This window comes from Bradysia coprophila, unplaced genomic scaffold, assembly GCF_014529535.1.
Source record: "Bradysia coprophila strain Holo2 unplaced genomic scaffold, BU_Bcop_v1 contig_350, whole genome shotgun sequence".
NCBI classification, from domain to species: Eukaryota; Metazoa; Arthropoda; class Insecta; order Diptera; family Sciaridae; genus Bradysia; species Bradysia coprophila.
In genome coordinates this window covers 6448048-6472143 of record NW_023503608.1, presented here as the reverse complement: position 1 = coordinate 6472143, position 24096 = coordinate 6448048, and the positions used below count along the sequence as shown (strand labels likewise).

The window sequence follows — 24096 nt, the reverse complement described above, 5'->3', positions numbered from 1 at the left end:
TTGTGAGTTGTACTGTATTTATTATGGCGCAGCATTCAAATTCATCCCGAAAGTATGGTCCTGATTTGCATTACATCGAGTTGATAATATATGCTGGATAACATTCGACATCTTAGATTATCGTAGATAAGCAATAAGCACTATATTATGACATTGACAGTACACTTAAGCAAGTCCATCCACTTCCAATAAGAACAAATAAAAACCACTTTTAACATTTACCCATACTTTATTTAATAACTTCGATAAATAAACAAAATATATTGAATTATTTGAATTAGACAGTTCAGAGTTTGTCGCTCTGGAACTCGTTTCAATTTTACCTTGTTAAAGCAAAAGTTTTATTGGAGTAATGGCGTCAAACAATCCGAAATAGCTTTCATATTTTGAGTTTCTTTTTTTGAAATATTTTTAAGCGTCAAGAAGATTCTTATTTAAATAAAATTTTTAATTCTAAATATTTTAGAGAAATTTTGATTTCTTCTATTTATTTAGTTTTTGACTAGAATTGACACTCTCGATATATAACTCGTATCTGACTGAATCAAATCGAAATAAAATGTTGAAAATAAAAATTTAAAAAAATTACAAATACAATTAACAAACTATAAATAACTAAAATTATTTAATTATTTTTTTAAAGTTTGGGTTGAAAATAAATATCTCAAAAAATAAATTTATTTTTTTTTAGTTTTATTTTTCTTTCATTTCGCACACGCTTAAAATAAAATTTAAAATATTTTTAGGCACTGTACCTACTTTTCGATTGCAATAAATGTACACAATTAAATATTTTTTTTTATACTTTTTGTTTGACTAATTTAAACTGAGTAATGGGTTAAATTCGAAAGGGAAAAAATGTTGTAATGTTTTTTTTTTAATTTGAGATTTACACAAATGATTTTATCTGATTTTGCCTGCAGTAAAATCAGCTCACTAATAATCGGTCTCTCCCATGACACTGTACATCAATCGTTTGAATGAATGGCTCTGGTGGATAGTGTCGTTCGAGTCGCCCATGGAGTTGACCTATTCAAAAATAGCGCTGTTTTCAAAACGATATTAGCTCAATTACAACATAGAAATTGTTTTGTATTATGGGTGTGTTATGAATGTGACTGTTATTGATTAAAAAAATCCAAAAGGTTATAAGAGGAATCGCCATTTATTATTAACCCCTTATAAACGCCAAGCGTATCGCGTTGTGTGGTGATCAGGACATCTGTTACTGCCTTAGTTTAAGTTAACTAGCTGTGCTGAACACAAATTCTTTTACTTCATTGGTTTTGCACTGCTCGTCGCCAGTTGCTTTACATTAGAATGCGAAGAGTTCGTCGGTTTCTTAAAACGTACTGGATGAATGTGTGTTTGGCTACTAGTAAGAACACCTGATTGTTCAAGGCGATCCCTCTTAAATTATTTAGTGTTTTAAGATCACACAATTTTGGGTAAAAAATCTGTTAAATTTTGAAACGCTTCAGTTTACTCGAAAAACAGCACAATTTCGACTTAACAGTTAAATTTTAAAACATAATGTGATGATTAGCAGTATACTTTGTAGAATATCATTGTTGTTCACACAAAAGAGAAAGTATTAATAAAAAATCGAGGAGAATTAATTTAATTAAAGCAAACTAATAAAGAAGATGCAGAATATACTAACGTTGTGGTATTGTTGAGGTTGGGGTGGTGGATAGCTCGCTTGTGGTTTCTATATATTGTAAATCAGAGACAAAATTTATTCATAATTTTTTATAATTAATGGAAATAGTGTCCTCCAATTCTGAGTAGGTACACTTAAGTCGTTTTCTTTTACTTATATCTTCGTTCAATGTATTCCAAAGTAGCACTATTTGAAGTAGTAGATTTTTTATTTTTGTAAACTTTCATTTGAAATGAATTTGTGCCTTTAATTCTTCGAGAAATAGCGCAACAGCAAAAGAAAATAACGAAGGTAACTATTTGCAATTGGATGTGACTTTCCAAATTACCTTTCCTGGTACTAAGCGATTGACGCCTGGTTGATAAACTCTAGTTTGCACAGGTATCGGTACTTCTTGTACCCGTTCTCCATATCCGTATTGGTCCTCTTGCAATGCACGATAGGTTTCGCTTTTGGATGGATCGAAGACAACAGTTTTCTTGTAGCTGATAAGTTCATTGATACGGATACACAAAAGGTATTTTGCGATGGTTGTTGGTTTGTAGTATTGGTAGTAGAAGTAGTAGTTGGAGAGGGGGAAAATAAATAAAAAGGTTCGACAATGTTAAACAAATTTTGACATTTTGGATGTTTTTTTTATTGTGTGTGTTGTTTTTGAAGGTAGAACAGTGGATGATTAACGTGAATTAAAAAAAATGGTTAATGAGATGCAGTAATTAGTCAAAGGAGACGTTCATAAACGATGAATTCTTCCTTACATTAAACAGACATTTTCTACTTCGTTCGAGGCAATAAAGGAAGAATCATGCTAATTGATGAACATCGCCGGTATAGTATATAATCGAATTAAGAATCTTATCTCCATTTTTGTACTGGTCGTTGAAATTATAAGATTCGTGAGACCGTTTGAAAACGATACACTTTGTTCATTGAGTGCAGGATTTTATTAGGTTTTACCTTGAGACAATGTATTAGCTTGCCGTCTCTTTTTATTGATAGAGCTTTCTAGGTTAGACTACTCAAACTAAGGAACTTCAGAGTTGTATGGATTAGATGTGGTGAAATTCAATTAATCAACAATTGTCAGCCACATAATCGAAGAGACCGAAGGACGACCATCTTAGAAAATATCGACGCTAACTTGCAAGTTTTTTATTGAAATTAATTAGTCCGCATCTAATCCACACGTTTTATTAATAATTTTATTGCAAAATAGAGATAGGAAATGGCTATAGCAAAATATTAAGGAGGCTCGAAATTTAACACAGTAACAATGTCTACAAATATGTTTGATTTCCATATATTCCACAATCCACAAACTTTATTACACAACCTTTAACCGTTAAAGTTCAACGTAAAATGTGATGTAAACTGTTACCATGCTAAAATTGAGCTTTTACTTCCTCTTTACTAAATAAAAAGATTAAAAAAATAGCCGGAATAAAGTGTGGTCTTTAAAGATGACAAAATAACCTATGGGAGAATAGAGATACTGTCCACACGCCTAAATATGTTAATGAAAAATTCACCCGAACTGCACATTTATGTTATTCCATGAAGAGCAGCTATAACAAAGACTATACCGTAAATGAAATTAGTTTGACTTGTTCGTGTCGAAGCTTTAGAGATTTTCGTTACGCTCGAGGCAAATTAAAAATTTTGGATGGTTTACCGTACGATTTTTGTAAAATTTTCAATAGTGCTAATCTGAGTCCGATTTGTTGAAAGTAGGGTGAAAATTAGTCGACCCCACTCTATTCAAAAATTAAGACCGTTAAACGTTCAATCTAAAAATAATTTCAGAATTAAAAAAGCAAACCAAAATTTTCGTTGTTGCTAGAATTAATTTTGAGAAAAAAAGAATGAAAAATTAGAAAATTATTAGGAAAAAAGAACACAAAAACCATGAAAAAAAATTGCAATCGTTCAGTATTTTGCTTGTTTCAAATTGAAGTATAACATAATGGGATAACCAATAACGATAAAAGACACAATAAACAAGAAACAAATTAATTCCGCCATGTTGGATTTTGTAGGTTCGGGGGGTAGTAAGTGTTATTATTGTTAAAATCATTCGATGATGATGAGGGTCGATTAAAACTTTGTGGTTGATAGCTGGGATATTTATTGGAATAACGCTGTTGTTGATGCAGTTGTTGTTGTTGCTCCAAGATTTTGTGTTTTTGTTGCAGAAAAGATAAATCAATGAAAATTCTATGATTAATTATGTAGCCAAATTCTTTGGACAAATTAGCTAAATTTTCTAAAATTTTCTTTGGAGAGAAATGAGAGTCTTTTTACAGAGCTAGTTTCCTAAAGAGGTCACAATATAGGGTCTGTTAGTAGCTGTGTTTCTATAAGGTTTTTTTTTGTTTCAATCGAGCTGGAGGCGATATCATCCTTAAGGCAGTCTCAATTTCTATAATTTTAGCGCAATAGCATGACATAGTAAAGTATTAAACAGGTATGAGAGGTTACATTTTCGAAAGTCAAATTAGGGACCCAATTAAGGATAGGAACGGCTGCTTTCATATATGGTCAACCTCTTTTAATTCAACCTTGGTGGCCTGCATATGAATAGAATGTTCCTCTTCAAATCAATCAGTACTACCTATGCCATTACCATAAATAGTGACAGTATATGTTTCACTCGTCATTCACTTATTTGCTTGTGCATAGTTATTATGTCTGTATAAAACAGTGTATAAAACTTTCGAGTGATTTAACGCCTACAGCTCAGAGTGCAAAATATAGTTTGCTTGATTACTAATATTTGCCCTTTCTGTGCCGCGATTCAAAATATGACCGCAAATTCAAATATGTATGATAACATTTACATGAGAAAATCTCCAGCTTCAAAATGAGATTGATTGTCTCGGATAATTACGAGAAGATTAATCTGTGTTTGGACAAAAAAAAACTCAAACATCTCATCAAATGAAGCTTGTGCAATTTTATTTGTATTATTCACAATCTACTCTACAAGAAGCTCAATCGTTTAAGACCAAAGCACATTTAATATTAATTATTGCAACGGACCCGGCGATTTTAGTAGAAATTTTCGCTAGCGATTTTTCATTTATTAACAAATCGGAACTCTACAATTTTTTGAAGAGCTTACATACTACACTGATGAGATAAGTACCATCGAACCTCCGATCAATTGTTCTTGACTTTCTTCTATAAGACAATTCTTGGAAATATAACGTCGTTGGTACTGGTATAATGTTAAGTCAGAAAACATCATATCAAAGGTTGGAAGGTTTTCCCCTTCTTTACAATTATGACTAATTGATAGTGTAAGCTCGTTTGATCTATTTCTCAGTTGACTAGCTCTACAGATCCTACAGATCTTCCTTTGTTTTACAAAAAAAAATCCATTTTCAGTGGTAAATTACAAAAATGAATGAATCAATAATGAAACTGTACAGCGAAATTTGTCTGGATGTAATTTGATTCAAAATACAAAAAAAACAACAACTGATGTGATTGTAATTACCCATTAATTTTTGAGGGCAAAGAATTTTCCGTATGTGATCTAAATTTTTGTTCAAAAAAGAAGTTGTCTAATTAATAAATTATTGATCCATTTAAGTCTACTCGTTCATCTAAACTTACTACTCTACACAACTATTTATTTGTCTTTAAAAACAAATTATTCGCGAGAAGGCCTTCACTTACTTTCCTTAAGGAACTCTCTTCTAAATACCAAACGTTCAAGAAAAACGAATACTTACGGTGTTGAACCTGATGATGTTGGCACTGTTTGCCTGATTGTATTTTCAATGTTACTGTCCGAATACAATCCGATGGGAGAGTTGAATTGCTTGTGTTGCACCTAGATAAATATATCGATAAATGAGTTAAAATTTTCCTGTTTATTTATCTCATCGGATGGTAGTAACATAATTATGAAGAGCCAAAATGTAAATTATTTGGATGAACAATTTTCTTTTTCCTTTTTTGCTTTATATACATTCAAGCACTGAATCCAATAAATGTTTTGTTTAGTAATGAATGAAAAATATAACAAAATTCAAGATATAATTTTGAATTTAGACGACCGGCTGTATAACTCGGCCTTTCTTCGCTGTGAGATTGATGATTTCGAAACACGGATATTATACAAAGCTGTAAATTGGGTGGAACATAGTTTTTCTATAACGTTGATTCTACCGCGGTATTTTTGGCAAATAGATGCAGAACGTTGTTCTGAGCCAAAAATCGTTCTGCAGCAAAGTCTTTTAAGAATGTACCGTTTTCTTGAGAAGGTGATATCGTCTCTTATCCTCACGAAAACGTGAGGAAATGATATTATGGTCACCCAAAAATACTTTGAAAAAAAAAAATGTCAGTAACGTCACTATACGTTAAGAAGTGAAAGCCATTGACGTCGGTTCATTTTTTTTAAACAAAAACTGAAATATAGGTGAAGCCATTCATCAAATAAATCGAAAATACGTTTTCAACAATAAATTAGATTCTTCACTTTATTAGTAGGGTCAGGGAACGTAAATTTCTTCCTCCTTTTCCCTTCATCTCTTGATGTGCTCATATCGCTGAGAAACACGACTATTTTAATATTTTTCGTTAAGCAGAAATATAAAAAATATGTTCTTGTCCAACTATCTGTCGCACGATATGATTGAACATGAGTTCTGTCTTTTCAGTAATACTGAATTTTCTTCAAAGATTTATTTATTACAAAGCAGCATTTATGTGGGCTTCGTCTAATCCACATGAGGTCTATATTATTGTATATTTCGATTGATATCATTTCTGCGTAAGGAGTTACTCTGTAAATTTTTTTAGCTGGTTCTGTAAATCTGGCTTCAGCAGAATACCTTCAAGCACACTTCTCTTTACTTTCATTAACAAAATAATTATTGTCAAATTAACTTTTATCTGCACACCGCTTCAGACGGTAAATCTAATTTATTCGACTGAATGAATATGAATCAATAAAAGATATTGAAAACAGCTGCAAGAGCTGTAGATGACGTGAGTGGTTCGTTTTTAATCTTATTTTAAATTTATTCCAAAGTAAAGTCAGTATTTCCATGACCTTAAAAAACTAATATTTGACTCGATAAATGAGCTTTCTTTTTCTTTGTTGTACGGTTTAAGTCTTTGATGTAAATTTAGTAAATCTCAAAGAAAAAAAAATATTACAAAAAATCTGCCAAAAAAAAACATTCATTAACGAACAAAAAAACGATAAGAACCTTTCCACTTCTCGAGTCTTCTCCCACAACACGATGCAATACTGTATCGGCAACCTTATTTATTGGTAATAGAGTAGCACATTTTATTTTCATTGATTTTAACTTAAAAATTTTCTGAAGAATTTTCTCTAAATTATTTTCAATTTTTAGAAATTTACCCTTTGTTTCATTAGCATATCATCCGTGCTGTGATGCACTGGTCCGCGCATTGCTGGATTCGGGTGGTGTCGGAGATAAGATTCTGTTGGCGTACAGTCCTTCTTAACTTTGGCTCCTGGTAAAATGAGTGGTGTTGTTCGGTACGGCTGAAAAGAAAAGAAACAGAAAATTAATCCTTTTCATCTTACACCGTAGCTTATGTCTCGTAGTCTATGGTCATCACATTTGGAGCTCAGTAAAAATTCGTTAAAAAAATTTATCTAAGATTGTTATTACTGGGCTGGAAGGTGCAATTATTGAAGAATGTGTGCTTCAAAACTGAAAGCTTCATCTCCTCACTTCACAACTTCTTCACGAGATTCAATTTTAAGATGCAGTTTAACAAAATTCTTTTCAACCATCAATGGTATAGTCCTCCCGACCACAGTAAGTGTCAGTGGTAGAACCATAAATTAACTCGCATGTATTCAAATGATTTACGATGAGACGCATTAATTGACCATCAAGGAAATAATATTTCTTTCCACATTCGTACACATTGCTACTTATTTTTGCGGTTTAGTTTCGGTGGCATGTAAATATTATACGTAATGGCGCAGAGAAAAACCAATAATAATAAACACGATCATAATGTTATTTATGTGTTCGAAACGAATTCATGTTCATCATTGCTCATTTCATCGCTATGTCAATGCCACGATATTTATAGAATTGGTTCGGTAATTTCTTAAAGAAAAAAAAAACTTTCAAGATGAAAATTATTTTCATTTAATAATAATGTGAGACGAAATTTTATTTTTGAAGGTGTAATTGACAACAAAAATTTCGATTTCATAATAGGATTTATTTTGTAATTTTGAATTTTGTTGATAAGTTTTGGGCGGGAAGAATTTTCAAGTAAATTACATTCGATTATCGATCAGATCTTTCGGCTTTAATCGTAAATATTTTCAAGTAGTTTCCTCTCGAGAAGGAAGTTTTTTGTGTGTTAAAATATTTCTTGTTTTTCAATACTGCAGTACAACGATTTATATTATGTTTACAAGCCCATAACCTGATTGGAATTAAAATCTGTTCAAATGCTAAACGACGGTTCGATAAGCGTAACAAATAATCAACAGGAAGAGCTAAAAAAACAATTTTAATCATGGAATTAAATATGCTTCCACATTTTCCATGGATTTACGTGGAACCCATAGGACCCATAGGAAGCATTTTATGAATGTATTAATGTCCCTAAAACCTGGCAAAATTAAGAAATACAATGATCCTACTCGAAATTACTCAATAAAATCATTAAATCTATTACTTCATTGTTGGCAAGGTTGTCCTAAGCTTGATATAAAATCTATTACTTCAATAATTTTAACACTATCGTATATATTTGTTGTTGTCGATAGCAGATGACCAGCAGTTTCTGTAAATTTAACTGATGACTTAAGTATCTGGAGGATGATACTGTTCATTAGATACCATTTGGACCATAGTCATCAATCCTTATACCGACTTGCGTAAGCAACTTTCAATCAATTAAGATAAACCATTTAAACATTTGCAACCATTTCACCGATTGAAAGTGAAACTGAACTTATAGATGTAATACCGGAAATAGCTTTTCTAGTAAGGAAAACAATATCTTAGATATTTACAATCGTAAAAACTTTCTCGAACAATTGTTAGCTCCCTCAAGAGAGCTTCAATTGGGACCTTCTACATTGTCCAACTACTAGAGACAGCATCGCACAATAACCATCAAATATTTCTTATAACGCCTTCCGAACAAATCAAGACCAAGGTACCGACAAATTAATTTCCACTATTTATTACAAGGCGGCTCGTCAAATTTTCTCGGACCACCAGTTGCCTTGTTAAATGATCTAAATTTAAGCGTTTTTTTGATATAGAAAATGCGAAAAATAAATGAAAATTTTTCATTTCAAATTTTTAATTTAATCTAACGAAAGCAGAAAAACCATTTCGAATACATTAGAATGAAAGAGAGAATGACGTATCACGTCATTCGGTCTCACGGGTGTGGGATGTTGCTGGTGTGTTCGATATACCAAAATAGAACCATATCGTGCTCGTTGTTTATAATTGCGAAATCAAACAAAATCGTTAAAAAAAAACTTTTTTTTTGTTTGATTTGTTTTTCTCTTCTCTTGTCGAAATTTTTTGTTATCAAACCTATCTAACATCTCACCTCCTCTAGTAGCGTCTGTTTGTAATTAATAAACTTTTCCTCGAAAATAATGGAATGGAAAGTAGGAGATTATGGAAATTCGGAGAAAGGCGTATGTTACACCCACTAAAGAAAAATTAGTGAGAAAATCGTTGACGTGTTTTAATGCACAAACTCAACTGATCAATAGAATTTGTTCGGATGCCGCCTGCGACCATCGATTCAAAATCCATGATTAATAGAAACTGAGCTACTTTTCTAATTATAAATTCCGCTAATAAAGTTTTCGTCTTACTAAAATATCTGCTAAGATTAACATTTATTAGTAGTTGCTGCATAATGTACAGATAATCTCACAAAATAAAAAATCTCGTTAAATTTATTAGTATACCAAGAAAGAAACTGGGTCGGTAATTTGTTTTATTATTTTGTTTTTAATTAAAACCTGACCGCGGCCACGTTTCGTTCGAGCGAATGATGCAATTAGCACTTCAAATCGATTATTTCGTTTGACTACTTGTTTCTCATCATTTATTTTACTGTGTATATTATTCGTCATTCATTCATTCATTATTAATTTTGAATGATTCTTAAACATGTGCTTACTATTACAATTTATCTTTCGGTTCTCGTCGACAGTAACGAAAAAAAACTGGGAAACTAAGAACTGAGCCTCTAACAAATATATTACGTTTCTAGAAGTCGCGAAACGGGCAATGATGACAAAAATAAGCAATCATCTTCTCCTTGTAGTGTCTCATTAAGAAAAATATATTTTTAAAACAAATGAAGTAATAGATTTCGATACTTAAAATAAACAAAGCAATAGACTTAGACGCTATACGCTATAAAAGATTGATTCTCTAACTATAAATGCCTTAACATGAAATGAGTAAGTACACGAAAATCGTGTAATATTCCAAAATTATACATTTGCTATCAGCCTTGATCTAATTTAAGTCGTACGTGAGCGTAAGCGTAACGGAGAAGAATATTTAGGTAAAGATTATGCGATTGTCGACATTCATTTCTCGGTAGCATTTTCACACCTGCTCGCGACGTAAGCAGAAGATTTAGAAAATTAAGTATGTAAAGGAAAAGCTGTCCGTAAGGAAGGTGTGTCTTTTTATGCCATTCTAGTTTAAAATTTTGTTTCCTTTGTATACTTAAATTTGTCATTATGTTATTTGCATGTCAATCAATTTCCTAAAACTTTCATTAGGCTCTTACCATCGATTTACTCAATAGCATCGACTGAGTCATAATTCACGATTCGCTTCATAGGATGGTCAATCATACATGAATCACACACAATTTTATAAGGGAAGTCTCTTTCTTCAACCGCTGTCAAATGAGAAAACTAATGACTAAGATTTACTTTATGGTCAAAAACAAATGGAGTCAACTGACTTTCGCTCACTGTGTAGATCCCGTAGATCGTATCCACAGATCAAGTAAAGCGAAATTGTTGTTATGAAAATTCATTGAAAATTACACCACATGGATATGGATCTATTAGATCTTTATGACGAAGAACTCTGGCCTTTGCAACACCCTCTCTAGCACTTACTTAAATTTTCACAAAAACGTGAATTCATAATGCAATACGCGGCGCATAGAACATCATAGCTAAAAATGCTTTTGCTCATCTTGAGTGATTGAATAAAAATATGGTTTGAGACAACGCACCTCAAGCAACAGTGATCATAGAAGACTATTTTGTGTGAAAATGGTTTTTACATTGTTTTACATTTATTTGATACAATGTCTAGTTTCAGTACCCTATTTTGAGTGCCAACCATGCTTGAAATGCCTTGGTTCCTTAGAGTTATTATACCTAGAGAGGAAATTTCGAACAAAATTACGTAAAATATGTGGTCCCAACATCAAATACGAAAGGTTTATCGGTATATGTGTTTGCCCTCTTAATTAAGAGGGCAAATTGAACTATACAAAGAAAACGCATACATGTATTGGTGTAAAATTATACGAAATTTGTATCTTATACAAACTGATGTTGGGACCATATTTCGTCGTACCAATTTCCTCTCTAGGTATAATTACTCTAAGGTTGGTTCAGATTAGGAATGACCTAAAAATACATTTTTTATTAAGTCATTAAAGCTGTCGGTCCTAAGAACAAAACAAAGAAAAATCTCTGGGGAAACCCTGCAAAATTATCTAATGGAAAAATAATTTTTCATATTACAAATTTCTCAAATAAAAATTTTTCATTTTCGTCTTTCAATTTCGATTTTCATTTGAGAAAAAAAAAATATTTCGAATAAACAAAACATTAATTTGAGAAGAAATAATTTCCAACCAACGCAAAAAGTAGAAAATAGAATCGGTTTTAACAGTCTGACACTGGGTGCTTGTAAAGAATGTTTTCAGCAGATTTGAACAGAGACGAATCTAGGAGTTGAAAAATCATCATCGTTAACAATTTTATGAGTTCGGTTCAGTCGCTCTTATTTATTCGACGGTCTAAAATTTTATAGAATTGACATTGCTGCTGACGACGCGTTTTGTTGAGACCATACCTTTTCTTACTATTTTTAAATTGCTAGATTTCGTGCACAGTAAATTTTAAAATGTTAAAAATTCGCATTTTAAGAGCAACAAAAACAACAAGGCCATCGTTCAGTAAATCATCATAAGATTAACTAGTAGCGGCTTCTATCTTCCGCGTCCATTTAATTCATTAAATGATTCAATGTGCTATCAGAGTTTTCACGATAGTTTGAAATCGAATTGAATTTTATTCAGTTCTCTAAATTGTACTGAGTCATTCCACTAAGTTCGTCTCTGTTTTGCATGACAGACAAAATCTAAAATTCATTTCATTTTCTTCAAGTTGAATGTAGATTTAAAAAAAAAATTGTTGAAGCTGAAAATATCACTCCTACTTGTTGGCTATTAAGTGTATTAAGTAATAACGCCGAACGAGAAATCGTATTGCAACGAAAATAGTCTCTACTTTTGACGATGCATTTCCACATTGGAATAAACATTTCCTTTGACCTTGAACCTTTCATTTCTCATGATTTCATATATTTTTTCTCATCACCAAACAGATTATGTCTCGTTAAACAGAATTATGTAACAAAATGATTATGCAAAGAATTTATACTCAAAAATGTTTTTAGTTAGTGTAATTAATTACTGGTCTTACTTGATAGTCAATTTGAGCTTCATTTTCGTCAGCATAATGAGGATGTACGATGTATTTTGTTGGCATAGATGCGTTCCTTACGCGATAGTATGAAGTCATTTTTATAATTAAATTTAATGTCTTTTTTGGTCGCTAAGAAAATTTATAAGTTTCCTGTCACACACTCGTGTTTCAGTCCAAAAATTTCACTGTTTTTAATTTCAATTATAAATTTTTAATCGAAACGGAAAACTCAAATTTATTTCTTCAATAAAATCGAATTTAGTTCAAGAAATTAAATGAATTTTCCATTTCGGAAATGATAATAAAATCTCGATTTAAATATTGGTTTTTATAAAAACAATAAAATTTTATGCCGTTATAATTATTATTGCAGGCACTCGAATTGCAAAATTAATCGATTTAATTTAAATTTCAAAAATAATTTTTCCAATAATCATTTCTCTACTAACAAAATACCGTAACGAAATGTTTCTTAAATCGATCTATCCTTTAATAATTCCCAACACGAACTGAAATAGTGCCAGCTGAAAAATTTTGATAATCCAAAAATATCGTGCGAAAAATACGATTTTATTCAATAACCATGCGGGAAATTTTGTATTAGAAAAGTATTTTTTGGTGGGAGAAATGAGATGAAAAGTTTTTTTTTTCTTTGCTCGTAGTCAAAATGTTATGTCGTATACATTGTATAATACGAGCGTGTAACAAATCAGAGAACTATTTTGATTTTTTTTTTTTCGTTTCTGACAAGATTTATCTGAGGCATACGTTTGCTCCAGTAAAAGTTTGGTGTAAGATTTTTATTTAAATCATTTTGCAAATTGTTTTTATTTTTACAATAACTTGGGTCATGGCATTTTTCAGGTTGCACCAAAGGAACGACCACAAATTGAAAATATATTCATTTTAATATTTCGCCAAGATTTGAGTTATAAATTAGTGAAAATTAAAAAATTAAAACCGAAATTTGTCTGAACACTATAGATTGCTCACACGGCGAGCACATCATCGGCATTGCTTCTGAATCTGTTTCTTTTATGTTTAAAGTATATACTTTCAGGCCGAAAACGCACGAGCAATTTTGAGTTTCACAATTATGCTGCGTATATGTATATGCTACAATGGAACACTCAAAATAATTGCCATCTCAGCAACTCAAAATTGCAATTGTGTCTTCGGCCCTCACATTCTAAATCTTTTACTTCATTAGTTTTAACCTTCAGTTTGGTTTTATAAGACAACACTAGAGAAAATCATTTATTTTTGTTGTCGCTATCGAGAACAGATGACTTATCATGACACTGAACTTAACATGCGACAAGACAAACTGATGCAACGTTCAGCATAAAAGGACATTTAGTGTAAAAATGATAATGTCAATAAATTTCCGGTTCGAAGATGGGTTCAGTAGACGTCAGTGCAATTTAGTCATGAATTTGCTTCGGGCAATATGCTAAACCAACACAATAGTTGAAAGTAGAACTCCAAAACACTTGAAGACACTTGAATACACCTTTTAATTTTCTCAGCTGGTCCACTGATACACACAGAATTGCCTAATATAAGCGTGTTTACACGTGAAATAGTTCATGCACGTGGTAGTGGAAAAACCGTATAGAGACAAAGACGTATGAGCATTTTTGCTTGTATGAGTGACTCAGCTGAGGAATCAGGAATTCGTAGCTAAATTTCACTAACTTTTTCTGTACTTTCAACCTGATAACTTAAACTTTTGTTTTACAAATTTATAAAATCTAGTGGCCCTTCAAGATCACCGCTTTATAGTAACATGAAGAACTTGTATTGCTGAGTAAAAAGGATCCGACCCGTATTTACGCGTAGGTACAAGAAACGAAAACTGATTGTTAGATATGATTCAAATAGAAAATCTATACATTAATTGTTGCTCATTGCTCATACACTTTCACTGCTGTAAAAATCTTATACTGATGCCTTATTGTTCGTTGTAAGGTTCGTTGTAAAAAAAAAACTGGTGAGAAGATCAAAGATTGAAACTTAATAGTTGACTTGATGTCGAGGATGAGCAATACCAATTCGAGTTTTTGAACATTTTTTTATATCCTACTCAGTTCGACTTTAACATATTTCAACTAAATAGCAGACATTGTACTAACCTGACTGATTATCGACGCTGTTTCTTCAGCAGCTTCTTGCTGATAGTCCCGAGTAGGCATTGGCGAAAAGCACGACGGTGTGACATAGCCACCAGATTCGTTTAATTTCGGGAATTCAGTGTGAGGAAGTGTGTTAACTGGAGATTCAAGAGCAGCTTCGTACGCACCGTATGTGGGTAGCGGTGATGGACCCCTTATCAAAAATAAAATGTGAATCCCTGCTCTGTTTAACCTCTCTCTGAAATACATACCTATGTGGTTGATCAAAGTGAATTGGACTCAAAAGATTTATTGTTGGGCTGTATGGTGGAACAGCAGACGAACATCTCGATGATCCATTACTAATATTATGGGTAGCATTCAGTTTATTGTCCCTAAAAACGTCAATGGTTTACATGAAAACTTCTTGGTATCGGTTCACAAAATTTCTATACCTGTGGACGACCAGAGGAATTGAGTTAGCTGCGGATTTGAACAGATTCTGGGCATCTAGATGTGTTAGGTCTCTAGCATCATAATCGCAAATTTTTGTTATAATGTCGCCTCTCATCAATTCACCATGTGCTGGACTTCCCAGTTGAACCTTCGAACAAAGAGTTGATCTGTTAATTTTAATCGTGAAAAACACTATAAATTTATCAATGAAAATTCTACGGCAACACAGCGGCCTTACATCATTTTGTAAACAATAAAAAAATGTCAATGTCTGAGTCCTTGAATGAAAACTTGATTCGAATCACATACGATTTCGTAGGTAAAAGATGTATAGTAACATTGAGGCATTGACCTTTATTTCATTTCTTTATCCTTGGTTTCATATTATGAGATTCATGCGAGCAGATACAGTGAACAACAGCTTTGATTTTCATCAAAACTATTTTCGTGTGAAAACTATTTCAATTTTTGTATTTTGAATATTTTTTTTTTAAATAAATGGTGTGGCCGTTGTTGTTTCGATTGCGTACTAAGCCGTTGAGAGAGGATCGTTAACACCCAATTATTATTTTTTTTTCTGTCGGTTTTTCTAAGATATATTTGGAATTCAGCGATTACCAGTCACTTGTTCAACATTTTTAAAATTGTCCACCAAGCTAGAAAACACTGGTCGGATATAAATTTAGTTCTTTACCTTTCTTCCTGTATCATTAAATCATCTAAAATTAGGAACAGGTCAGGCCTACTGAAGTATCAGAACCAGTTATGACCTGCACCTAATATGACCAATAACCTGACCTGAAATTGACAGTTTACATGAAATTTTTTATGAATTATCCAGTGCTCTGAAAACTGACCTAAAATGAAACGAGGATCAGGTCAGCTTATTTACTTTTTATAAAATTATAACCTAGCTCAACTTTAAGTCCTAGCCTTCGACGATCAGAGTACGAAATAATATAAGGGCTGTCTATAAGTCAGAGGCGTAGAAAAACGTATCGGCGCCAATTTGTTTGGGCGCCACGGGTACTTGCCCAAAGTATTATCCATATGAAAAAGCGACATTGACTATATTCAGTACATAAAGTAATGTATCTGAGACATTCCGACAATATACATCATTGTCGCTTTTACCTATTCTAAGTCTAACAGAAATATTTAATCAAATTTGAGGAAGTTTATTGTATATTATGGTGGTTCAAAGTTGACATACCCCCAATTTTATATAGAAAATGTACATTTTTCACTTCGACTGCACCGATTTTTTTCAAATTAAGTTGATTTTGTTTGTTTCAGTCAATTTCAGCCTCTACAAGGCTTTGCCACAGTTTGACTAGTTTTGGCAAGCTACACATGCCACTAGGAGTGGATTTTCAAGTTTTTAAAATCGACCCAGCCTATTATTCAGTATTTTATCGATTACCGGTATCTTGTTCGCCATATATTATACACATCTAACTATCGTATCGTTCAATATCGTCTAATTTTTTGGTGCAAAATTGTTGGGAATGCAACGAAAGTAAAGCCTAATGGTTATGCGCCTTAAGGTTCGTTCACTCATTCATTTGTATTAAATTTTTTAACGTGAATGGCATTTCAAACGTCCTTGAAGATGATCTGTAGATCAAACTTCGTTCTTAGTAAAATAAAAATATCCGACAACTACTAATCTGCTAATATATCATCAAACACCAGTTTAAAAAATCTTAAGATGTAAAAAGGAAAACAAAAAAAAAGAGCCAGGACCTATATGCCATATTAACATTCTAAAACTTTTGATTGATTTTTTTTAAAAATATTTTTGACAGATCTTAAAATCCTGAAGCACATCATACGGTTTTTTGTGTGATATGTGCTAGCGTAAGAATTGTTAGGGCTACCTTATTAACTAATTTAACAAATGGAATCATAAATCCAAAGCACCTAGCAGGGTAATAGAGGTTTTTACACGTCCAACGCACTGTCTAGCACCGAAGCTGACTTTGCCGTCACTCAAATAGAGGACTGAACCGATCAAAGTTGGCTATTCTTTTTCATACAATGGCTATCAAAAAATTTTACAAAATAGTCAACAGGTGTGTTTTTGGCCTTCTAATTGAGCTATGTCAAAGTCAGCTTCGGTGCTTGACAGTGCTTTGACACGTCAAATAGAGTAGTATTTTGGTACCAATAATACCATTAGCAGCCTTAATGGTAATTTTGCAATGACATTATGAAAAACATAGCTAACGCCGACCCGTACGAAAAACCTATTTGTAGCAAAAGCCTTTAATGTGAAACTCTTCATTTCTCTTACTTCATTTTCTTCTCTGCTGAAAAACTATTCTTCCTTTTAAATCACTTACATTATCCACTCTTTACCTTGTTATCATATACAACTAAATTGCCGGAGGCAATATAGACAGCCCCGTACGAAGACAAATTTCATAAATTCCTATTTAAACAGCTATATACCGCTATATTTAACTATATTTCACTATAAATAAACCTTTCCCAGATAAATATATGCTATTATATAGCTTTATATAGCTGTATAGCTGTATATAGCTCAATATAGCTGTATATAGGTATATATAGATGTCCGTATATGGAATCCCTGAAACCCCACACACATAACAAATTATTTCCATGTTAACAGAAACTCTCTAAGTATCATTTTTCCCAAGATATTTCTATTTTACTAAAATCCAATATGGCAGCGGCAGCCATTTTGTTAGGAGACCGGAAATAGTACAGACGCTTTACATTCGTTAATACCTTTCAAACAAAAAAAAATTCATGAAATTCGGTCAAAATTTACTCGAGATATTGTCAAAATACACCACGTTCACTGTACTTCCGAGTAGCCAGATAAGAGCTCACTCCAAGAGACCTAGCTCACGCTCCGGAGAACATAATTTCATAAAAAAAATTTTCCCTGATTGGTACGGTCAATACCTATCTAATAAAGCTAAAACAGACGAAATATGTTCAAATGTGGCCGACCTACAAGCAAAAACTGCTTGCCGCCCTGTGTCTGTTCCACACCAAGGGGTCTAACTCACGAGTCGGTTATCCGATTTCCATAAACTTTTTTTTTGTCGATCGGTATTGTAAATACCTTTTATTTGACGTATCACTTACAAGTTTAACGTTTAAATGTCCGGAGATATTTTCGAAAAACCGTAAAGCACTTATTGGGCCACAGCTCGGGAGGGGTCGATCCAAAATCACTCATCTTCGAACTTAGCCTGTCTTTTGACATTACCAAACGGGAAAAAAAAAGAATTTTCAAAATCGGATGCGTTTTACTCAAGTTATCGTGCAGACAGACAGACGGACAGACGGACTTTTTTTCGCGGATTTGGCATCTCTAGACAACCACAATAGGTTTCCCCTTACTCAGGGAGTCCAATTCGACGTGTTACAAACGTATGCGTAAACCTATAAGGCCCCAGTACTTCGTACGGGTCTAAAAAAGGTATGGAAATTTTCGCATACTTCGATTAAAATACTACTTTATTTTTTTCTATTACCCTGCTAGGTGCTTTGATAAATCACTAAAGAGATAAACGTACATTTTTACCAGAACGGACTCACTGTTATTCGGTTTATATTAAAAATCTGTTAACAAACTAGCATTAGATACGGCCCCCCGTAACATTTAAAAGTTGGTCTAAATTTTTAATCTACCGAAATATTTATAAGTAATTTTAGTCTTTTGTGTCTGTAGGTTAAATCTAAGTCCGGTATAACAATCTCATTCTCAATTGACTTCATTGCTGAGATGAGTTTTCGGCCTTCAATAAAATAATCTGGAATTTCTGGAATTGTAAGTCTGTCTCTCTCAACCTTGATTATGAATCGATAAATAGATGGAAGAAAATATCTTTGTAACATTTTTGGCCTGATGATATCATTTCAATAATTTCTCAATTTATAATCAAAAGTGACGTTAAATAGCTAAATACGTCATCAAATAACAGCAGTGCAAAATACTTTGGCAGCAAATCGATTTTGAACGTAATTATAGTCATGCGATCAATCAACATGAGAAAAGGGAAGACCGTTAGTTCACTTCTAGGATTTGTTTGCAATGAAATACCCCTTCAGTTTGCAACCAAAAAAAGGAACATTATTTATAGCATAAAAAGTTTCCTATTCCAGTTTGGCAATAACGACTATGTACATCTGTGAAGCTACAGTTGTACAGCTTTCATTTCCATTCCACATTTGCTAAACTTAAGTGATAGGCGTGTCAGGATTCACTATTCAACATGTTCTTTTGATGCTTCCATTCTCAATAAAAGATAAATCTAGTATGAGTGCATGGTGTAAGGGACAATTTGATATTCTTCATTGAAAAGCGAAAGACATCATATTTGCTTGGTTGAAGTCATTTCGCCGGGTAAAAACGTAAATAAAGTCGAAATTCGAAGCTGAATACATTTTTACGACAGAGAACCTACCTTGGTTATAATGAGCGGCGTATCCAAATCACTTCCACCGACTAAACGAATACCCCATGGCGTTTGCTTTCCGTCTCTCACAAGTAGAACTGCAAATTCGTGCAATTTTGGGGCCATTTTGACCCAATTGAACTATTGATAGTCACACACAAATTATTTTAATGAAAATTTAATGAAACTGGAAACACAGTGAGATCAATTAATTTTTATTAATAAACTGATATGTTGTACACATTCAATAATTTCATAATAATTTCGCTTCGAATTGTGTATACGAAATATTAACAGAGTGAAAATACACACCAAAATAATCGACCGAATAGAACCAGGGCAAATAATAAAACTTCTGTTCAAATAAATATGTTGCAGCAATTTTAGATTTCAAATTTTATTTATTACTGTAAGCCACGACGAACACGCGTACAACTCAAGAACTCCGGATTGTAACGTATTGAAAGCTATCCAAGTACTAAATTTAATATGCCATACTACCAACTGACTTTATATTATTAAAGTGCAATACATTTGAAATTTAAGATTAAAACAGATTTTCTTCAGACATATAGGGATCATATACGACCATCTTAACCGCATATAGTCGTTTATATATATACTACAGAAAATACACAAAAAAAATAATCCTGAGCACACAAAACGTTGGCTAATTAAACTGTAATTTTGTTTTTGAAACACTAATCCTTGACCCCTGTTTGTACAAAAAAAGATAGTGCTGATGTGTCGTATCGACAACATTCTATATAGGTGAATTTAAGTATTTTTATTCACATTGTCATCGCATCAGATAAACTATTTTTAGCGTGTCGAGCACCGTGATGGTTAAGGAAAATATATAACAAAGACCAAGCACTCACTTAATTCTTCGATTAATTAAAATCTAAAACAACAACAAATAAAACGCACACACATAGGGAGAAGAAAATGCGTTTTGCGTCTGCGTTCTATTCAGAGTAAAATCTATACATCGAATGTGTATACACTTACAGTGAAGTAAAAAATGCGAAACAAAAATTATTAATTTTTAATTTTGATTTTACCACACCCAAATTGCACAGATTTTCATAAAGTATACATTTGCAATCATAAACATCAGATTTTGGTTTCTTCTAGCAGGAAAACTAACAGTAACGTTGAGTCATTAACATTGTAGTGGAATTTAAAAAATGATAATATTACAAACAGCTTAACAGCTTAAACGTTTTCTTCAAATAATGTTACCATTTTATAAATAGCAAGAGTTGCCCTATCTAACAGTTAAATCTATTACTTCTTTTGTTTCGCGTAACGTAATCTTTCATATTAAATCTTTTACTTCTTCCAACCACCCAACGAACGGAATATGACAGGGTTCTTTCTTTGTGAGTGATGTGAAAGCTTCTTCTGACGATGATTTTTATCAGAATTGCGTTTATTTGCAGAAAAATTAAAGAAATTAAAGAAAAATTAAAATGGACGCGAAGAAAAATGGAATTCTACAGAACTTTTGTGCTAGTACATTTCAATCAAAATTGAAGCTCAACGAAAGTTGTGCCGCGGTAGGTTCATGGTGTCATGGATAATAGAGGTCACTACCTACCCAACGACACCCAGATCTTCCAAGTCTGTAATTGTAATTTTATTTTAAACACTCTCCAAAAGTTGGAATTTTTTTCCCCAAAAATAACTACTGCACCACATACACGAAAAATTTCGAATTGTTTTAAAGGCCAGCATATGCGGCGTCAACACCTCCACCAATGACCATAATTTCAGATAAATGCGTTACGTATTGTCGGTGATATGCAACAAAAACTATTTTGGTCACCCTAGTGAGGACCATTTTTTCATGATTTCTGGCGTGAAAACTGCGAGGATTTTTTTTGATGCAAATGACTCAGGAGGGTCCCCCCTGATTCAATTACTATATACCCTCCAAAAATCGACGATGGCTTGTTTTCTTGTTTCATACAACTTGTTCGAAGTTCCGAGTGACAGATACGAATTTTATGCGACGTGAATGGGAACGAAAAGCTATGCCAGTGGAACGAAACGTGGAAGAAAAGATGAGAAAAAGTTGTTGTTTTGGCTCTCTATCTGGTGAGGGAATGAGACGTTTTTGGTCCGCCTGAATGAAATGGTTATTTACGTCACTTTCACGCATTTTCGTGTGACGTATAGAGTTTTTCATGCTTGCTGAGGGGACCGAAAGCAAAAAGTGTCAATTTTCGGTTTCCTTAGCAAGCATGAGAAAGACTCTTACGTGTAGGTGTAGAAGGAAATAAATGAAAAGAGATAATGTCATGTAAAATGTATTTGGAATGAATAAAACGATTGAAATAAACGAAACTCACGAAAAGTGAATACTTATCTTGAGTTAAGCTTAGAGATGTGAACGAGAAGCTGAGAGTCAAGCTGAACCAATGAACTTGACTGTACGTGCACATGTATAGTGACTTTTCCGGGCCTCGTACCATGACTTTCCAGCGCAGTTTTCCCCTCGGATATAAATCTTGGAATTTTAACTAACCCGCTTTCCATATAAAAATTTCACCTTATCATAGCAAAGGTGGGTGTCACCACTGCTCTAAAACGTATAAAACCTTAACAAACAATAAAACAGAAGAATTCTTTTGTTAAAACCAGTTCGTAAGGTTTTTATGAGTTTTTGGACAGACCAAATGGTTAGACATTGCCCACCCGAATAGTATGCACTCTTTATTTAGTACTAGCTTGCCGATTCCATCTCAGCTTAACGATTTTAGTTCCGACCCTTCGCCCCATTTCACATTTTAGGTGTTGATTCTTTGAAGCAGTAAGAATAAAACGTCTTTTCTTTGGTCAACTACTTTTTAATTTTCTCAGACTCTTGCCTCTTGAACAAATGTTTCCCTATACCAAACAACAAAACTAAATGGCATGCATGTAGTACGCCACTGGAGAAGTCAGTGCTTGGATACGTATTCCATGCCAATTCAATAAATCCTAGCAATAAAAACTTAACTGTAACATCGAATTCCGTAAACCAGGCAAGATATGGCAAGCTATGGAAGTACCAAACATAAAATTGATAATGCAAGCTTCGAGCGCATATTATTCCGATGAAGTTTGATAAAAATATTGGAAGAACAACCAATTGTGTTGCCTTTTCAAAGAATATCTCGTATCGGTCCGGTGTTTCGTCATCGTTTGTCTTGTTCTTAACTGGTTTTTTTCCGGAAGCATTTTGCATTGACTTTTCAAACGAGGCAAGGAATTTCTGTTGCTCGACACTTAAATCGTCTTCATCGTCTTCGACTTTGGCCTTTTTACCCACGTTCTGCTTCAATTCGGCATTTTTCTTATCAATCTGCGGCTGGAATTGCTTCTCCAACATTCTCAAGCGAGTGTAGCTCTGCATATATTTGAAACAAGGTCGAACGAACACCGCCAACAACATCAGATGGATGATCAACAGTCCAAGATGAAAATATTTGTGTTCGAAAAAGTATCGGCTCAGAAATCGGTAATTGACGGTCCATTTGTGTTCGAACACACGTCCGATGTCGAAACTCCCTTTGATGTAATTGACCGGATAGGTTGCCAAAAATGGAGCGCCCAGGATCAGTTGAACGACACCGCACACAATCAACTGAACCATTGTTTTAATGTAGCCCAAATTGGTCAGGTAAAACATTAAAATGGCAGGAGCAAACAGTAGGACATTCATTTTAACAGAAACGCCCAGACTGAAGAATACACTGCCCAATGTCCATTTGCTATCCAGAAAGAAGTTCAACGCTATGTACAGTAGCAAAATTGCAATCGGATCGTTGAATAAACGCAGCACGTAAATTGAATGGATGCGATACGAAGTGAAGGCACTGAATATTAACACATACGGCGGTACTTTTCGCGTCTTAGTGTAAATCCGTAACACTAAGTACATTTGAAGTAAGTAGATCCCGACGAAAATGTACTGGGCCAGTTTAATGTTTTGTCCTTGTGATGTTACGAAATATAACAGCGAGTAGATGTACACAAAACCAGCTGGATACACCAAAGGGCCAGTATCGCCTGTGGATGGAAAAAAGGATCTTCATAAATCAATCAATGAGAAATATAATGAGATCCGCAATATTGAATCTATTTTTACTGTCGAGCAGTTCGATGTCTATTTATAACACGCTTCAACCATTCAGAAAAACGAGTCCCAAATTGCATACACCTAAAGTACTTAAATAGACATACCTTTAAGCTGTCCATAATCGGTGGTTCCATTGAGAAATCCTTCACATTCTTGCATGTACGCTTTCCAGTCGATTTCGGTGTATCCAGCTTTTTGTACCACCAAAACATTGAGAACCAGCTCAACAAAGAGAATTCCAATGGAAACGATATGCAATTGTGATGCGTCGAACAGTAATGACTTGGCATACTCCAAATTTACATATTTCGAGTAGAATTGGCGTAGCTTATTCGTTTGGTTCTTTGTACGTGAATTTGTACGCGTTTTATTGGCATTCTTTTGAATTGGAGCGTTGATGGTCCCCATTTGGACACCGGGGATTCTATTTTATGTGTCAAAATGTCAACATATCGTAATAGTTACATGTGTTCAAATTAGTTTGGCGATAATCCGCATGACGGCATCGCACACGCACGGTTCGAACAGCTGTTCGATTTTGCTCAGTTGCG

General features: G+C 33.4%; 2 protein-coding genes across 11 annotated transcripts; both read right to left on the bottom strand.

The window, feature by feature from the left end:
* Positions 1–209: 209 nt before the first annotated feature.
* Positions 210–19947, bottom strand: LOC119080464 (PDZ and LIM domain protein 3). Of its 10 annotated transcripts, XM_037188835.1 has the most exons (12): positions 19729–19891; positions 19426–19603; positions 14977–15125; positions 14794–14916; positions 14543–14735; positions 7047–7193; positions 6889–6942; positions 5401–5501; positions 5163–5201; positions 1992–2148; positions 1664–1711; positions 210–1029 (listed from the first exon to the last, which is right to left on the bottom strand). In XM_037188835.1, exons 2-12 carry the CDS (start codon positions 19540–19542, stop codon positions 937–939), a joined length of 1221 nt encoding a protein of 406 aa, XP_037044730.1. In that variant the 5' UTR covers positions 19543–19603; positions 19729–19891; the 3' UTR covers positions 210–936. The 10 variants fall into 10 exon arrangements, 8 of the variants coding, with proteins under 8 accessions (XP_037044730.1, XP_037044733.1, XP_037044731.1 ...); XM_037188838.1 differs by having other exon boundaries at positions 210–1045; positions 19426–19907; XM_037188836.1 differs by lacking the exon at positions 5163–5201 and having other exon boundaries at positions 19426–19947.
* Positions 19948–22253: 2306 nt separating this feature from the next.
* Positions 22254–24018, bottom strand: LOC119080440 (lethal(2)neighbour of tid protein 2). Its single transcript, XM_037188803.1, has 2 exons — positions 23650–24018; positions 22254–23475 (listed from the first exon to the last, which is right to left on the bottom strand). The coding sequence occupies exons 1-2, from the start codon at positions 23951–23953 to the stop codon at positions 22265–22267; spliced, it is 1515 nt and encodes a 504-aa protein (XP_037044698.1). The 5' UTR covers positions 23954–24018; the 3' UTR covers positions 22254–22264.
* Positions 24019–24096: the final 78 nt, after the last annotated feature.

Excerpts from the sequence above, each read along its gene's own strand:
- LOC119080464 (XM_037188835.1), bottom strand. The coding sequence starts at position 19,542 with ATGGCCCCAAAATTGCACGAATTTGCAGTTCTACTTGTGAGAGACGGA. Across the intron at positions 6,943-7,046 it reads ATATGCTAATGAAACAAAGG|GTTGCCGATACAGTATTGCA; the intron begins GTAAATTTCTAA and ends CCAATAAATAAG. Across the intron at positions 5,202-5,400 it reads ACATCATCAGGTTCAACACC|ATCACATACGGAAAATTCTT; the intron begins GTAAGTATTCGT and ends ACAAAAATTTAG.
- LOC119080440 (XM_037188803.1), bottom strand. The coding sequence starts at position 23,953 with ATGGGGACCATCAACGCTCCAATTCAAAAGAATGCCAATAAAACGCGT. Across the intron at positions 23,476-23,649 it reads CGATTATGGACAGCTTAAAG|GCGATACTGGCCCTTTGGTG; the intron begins GTATGTCTATTT and ends TTCCATCCACAG.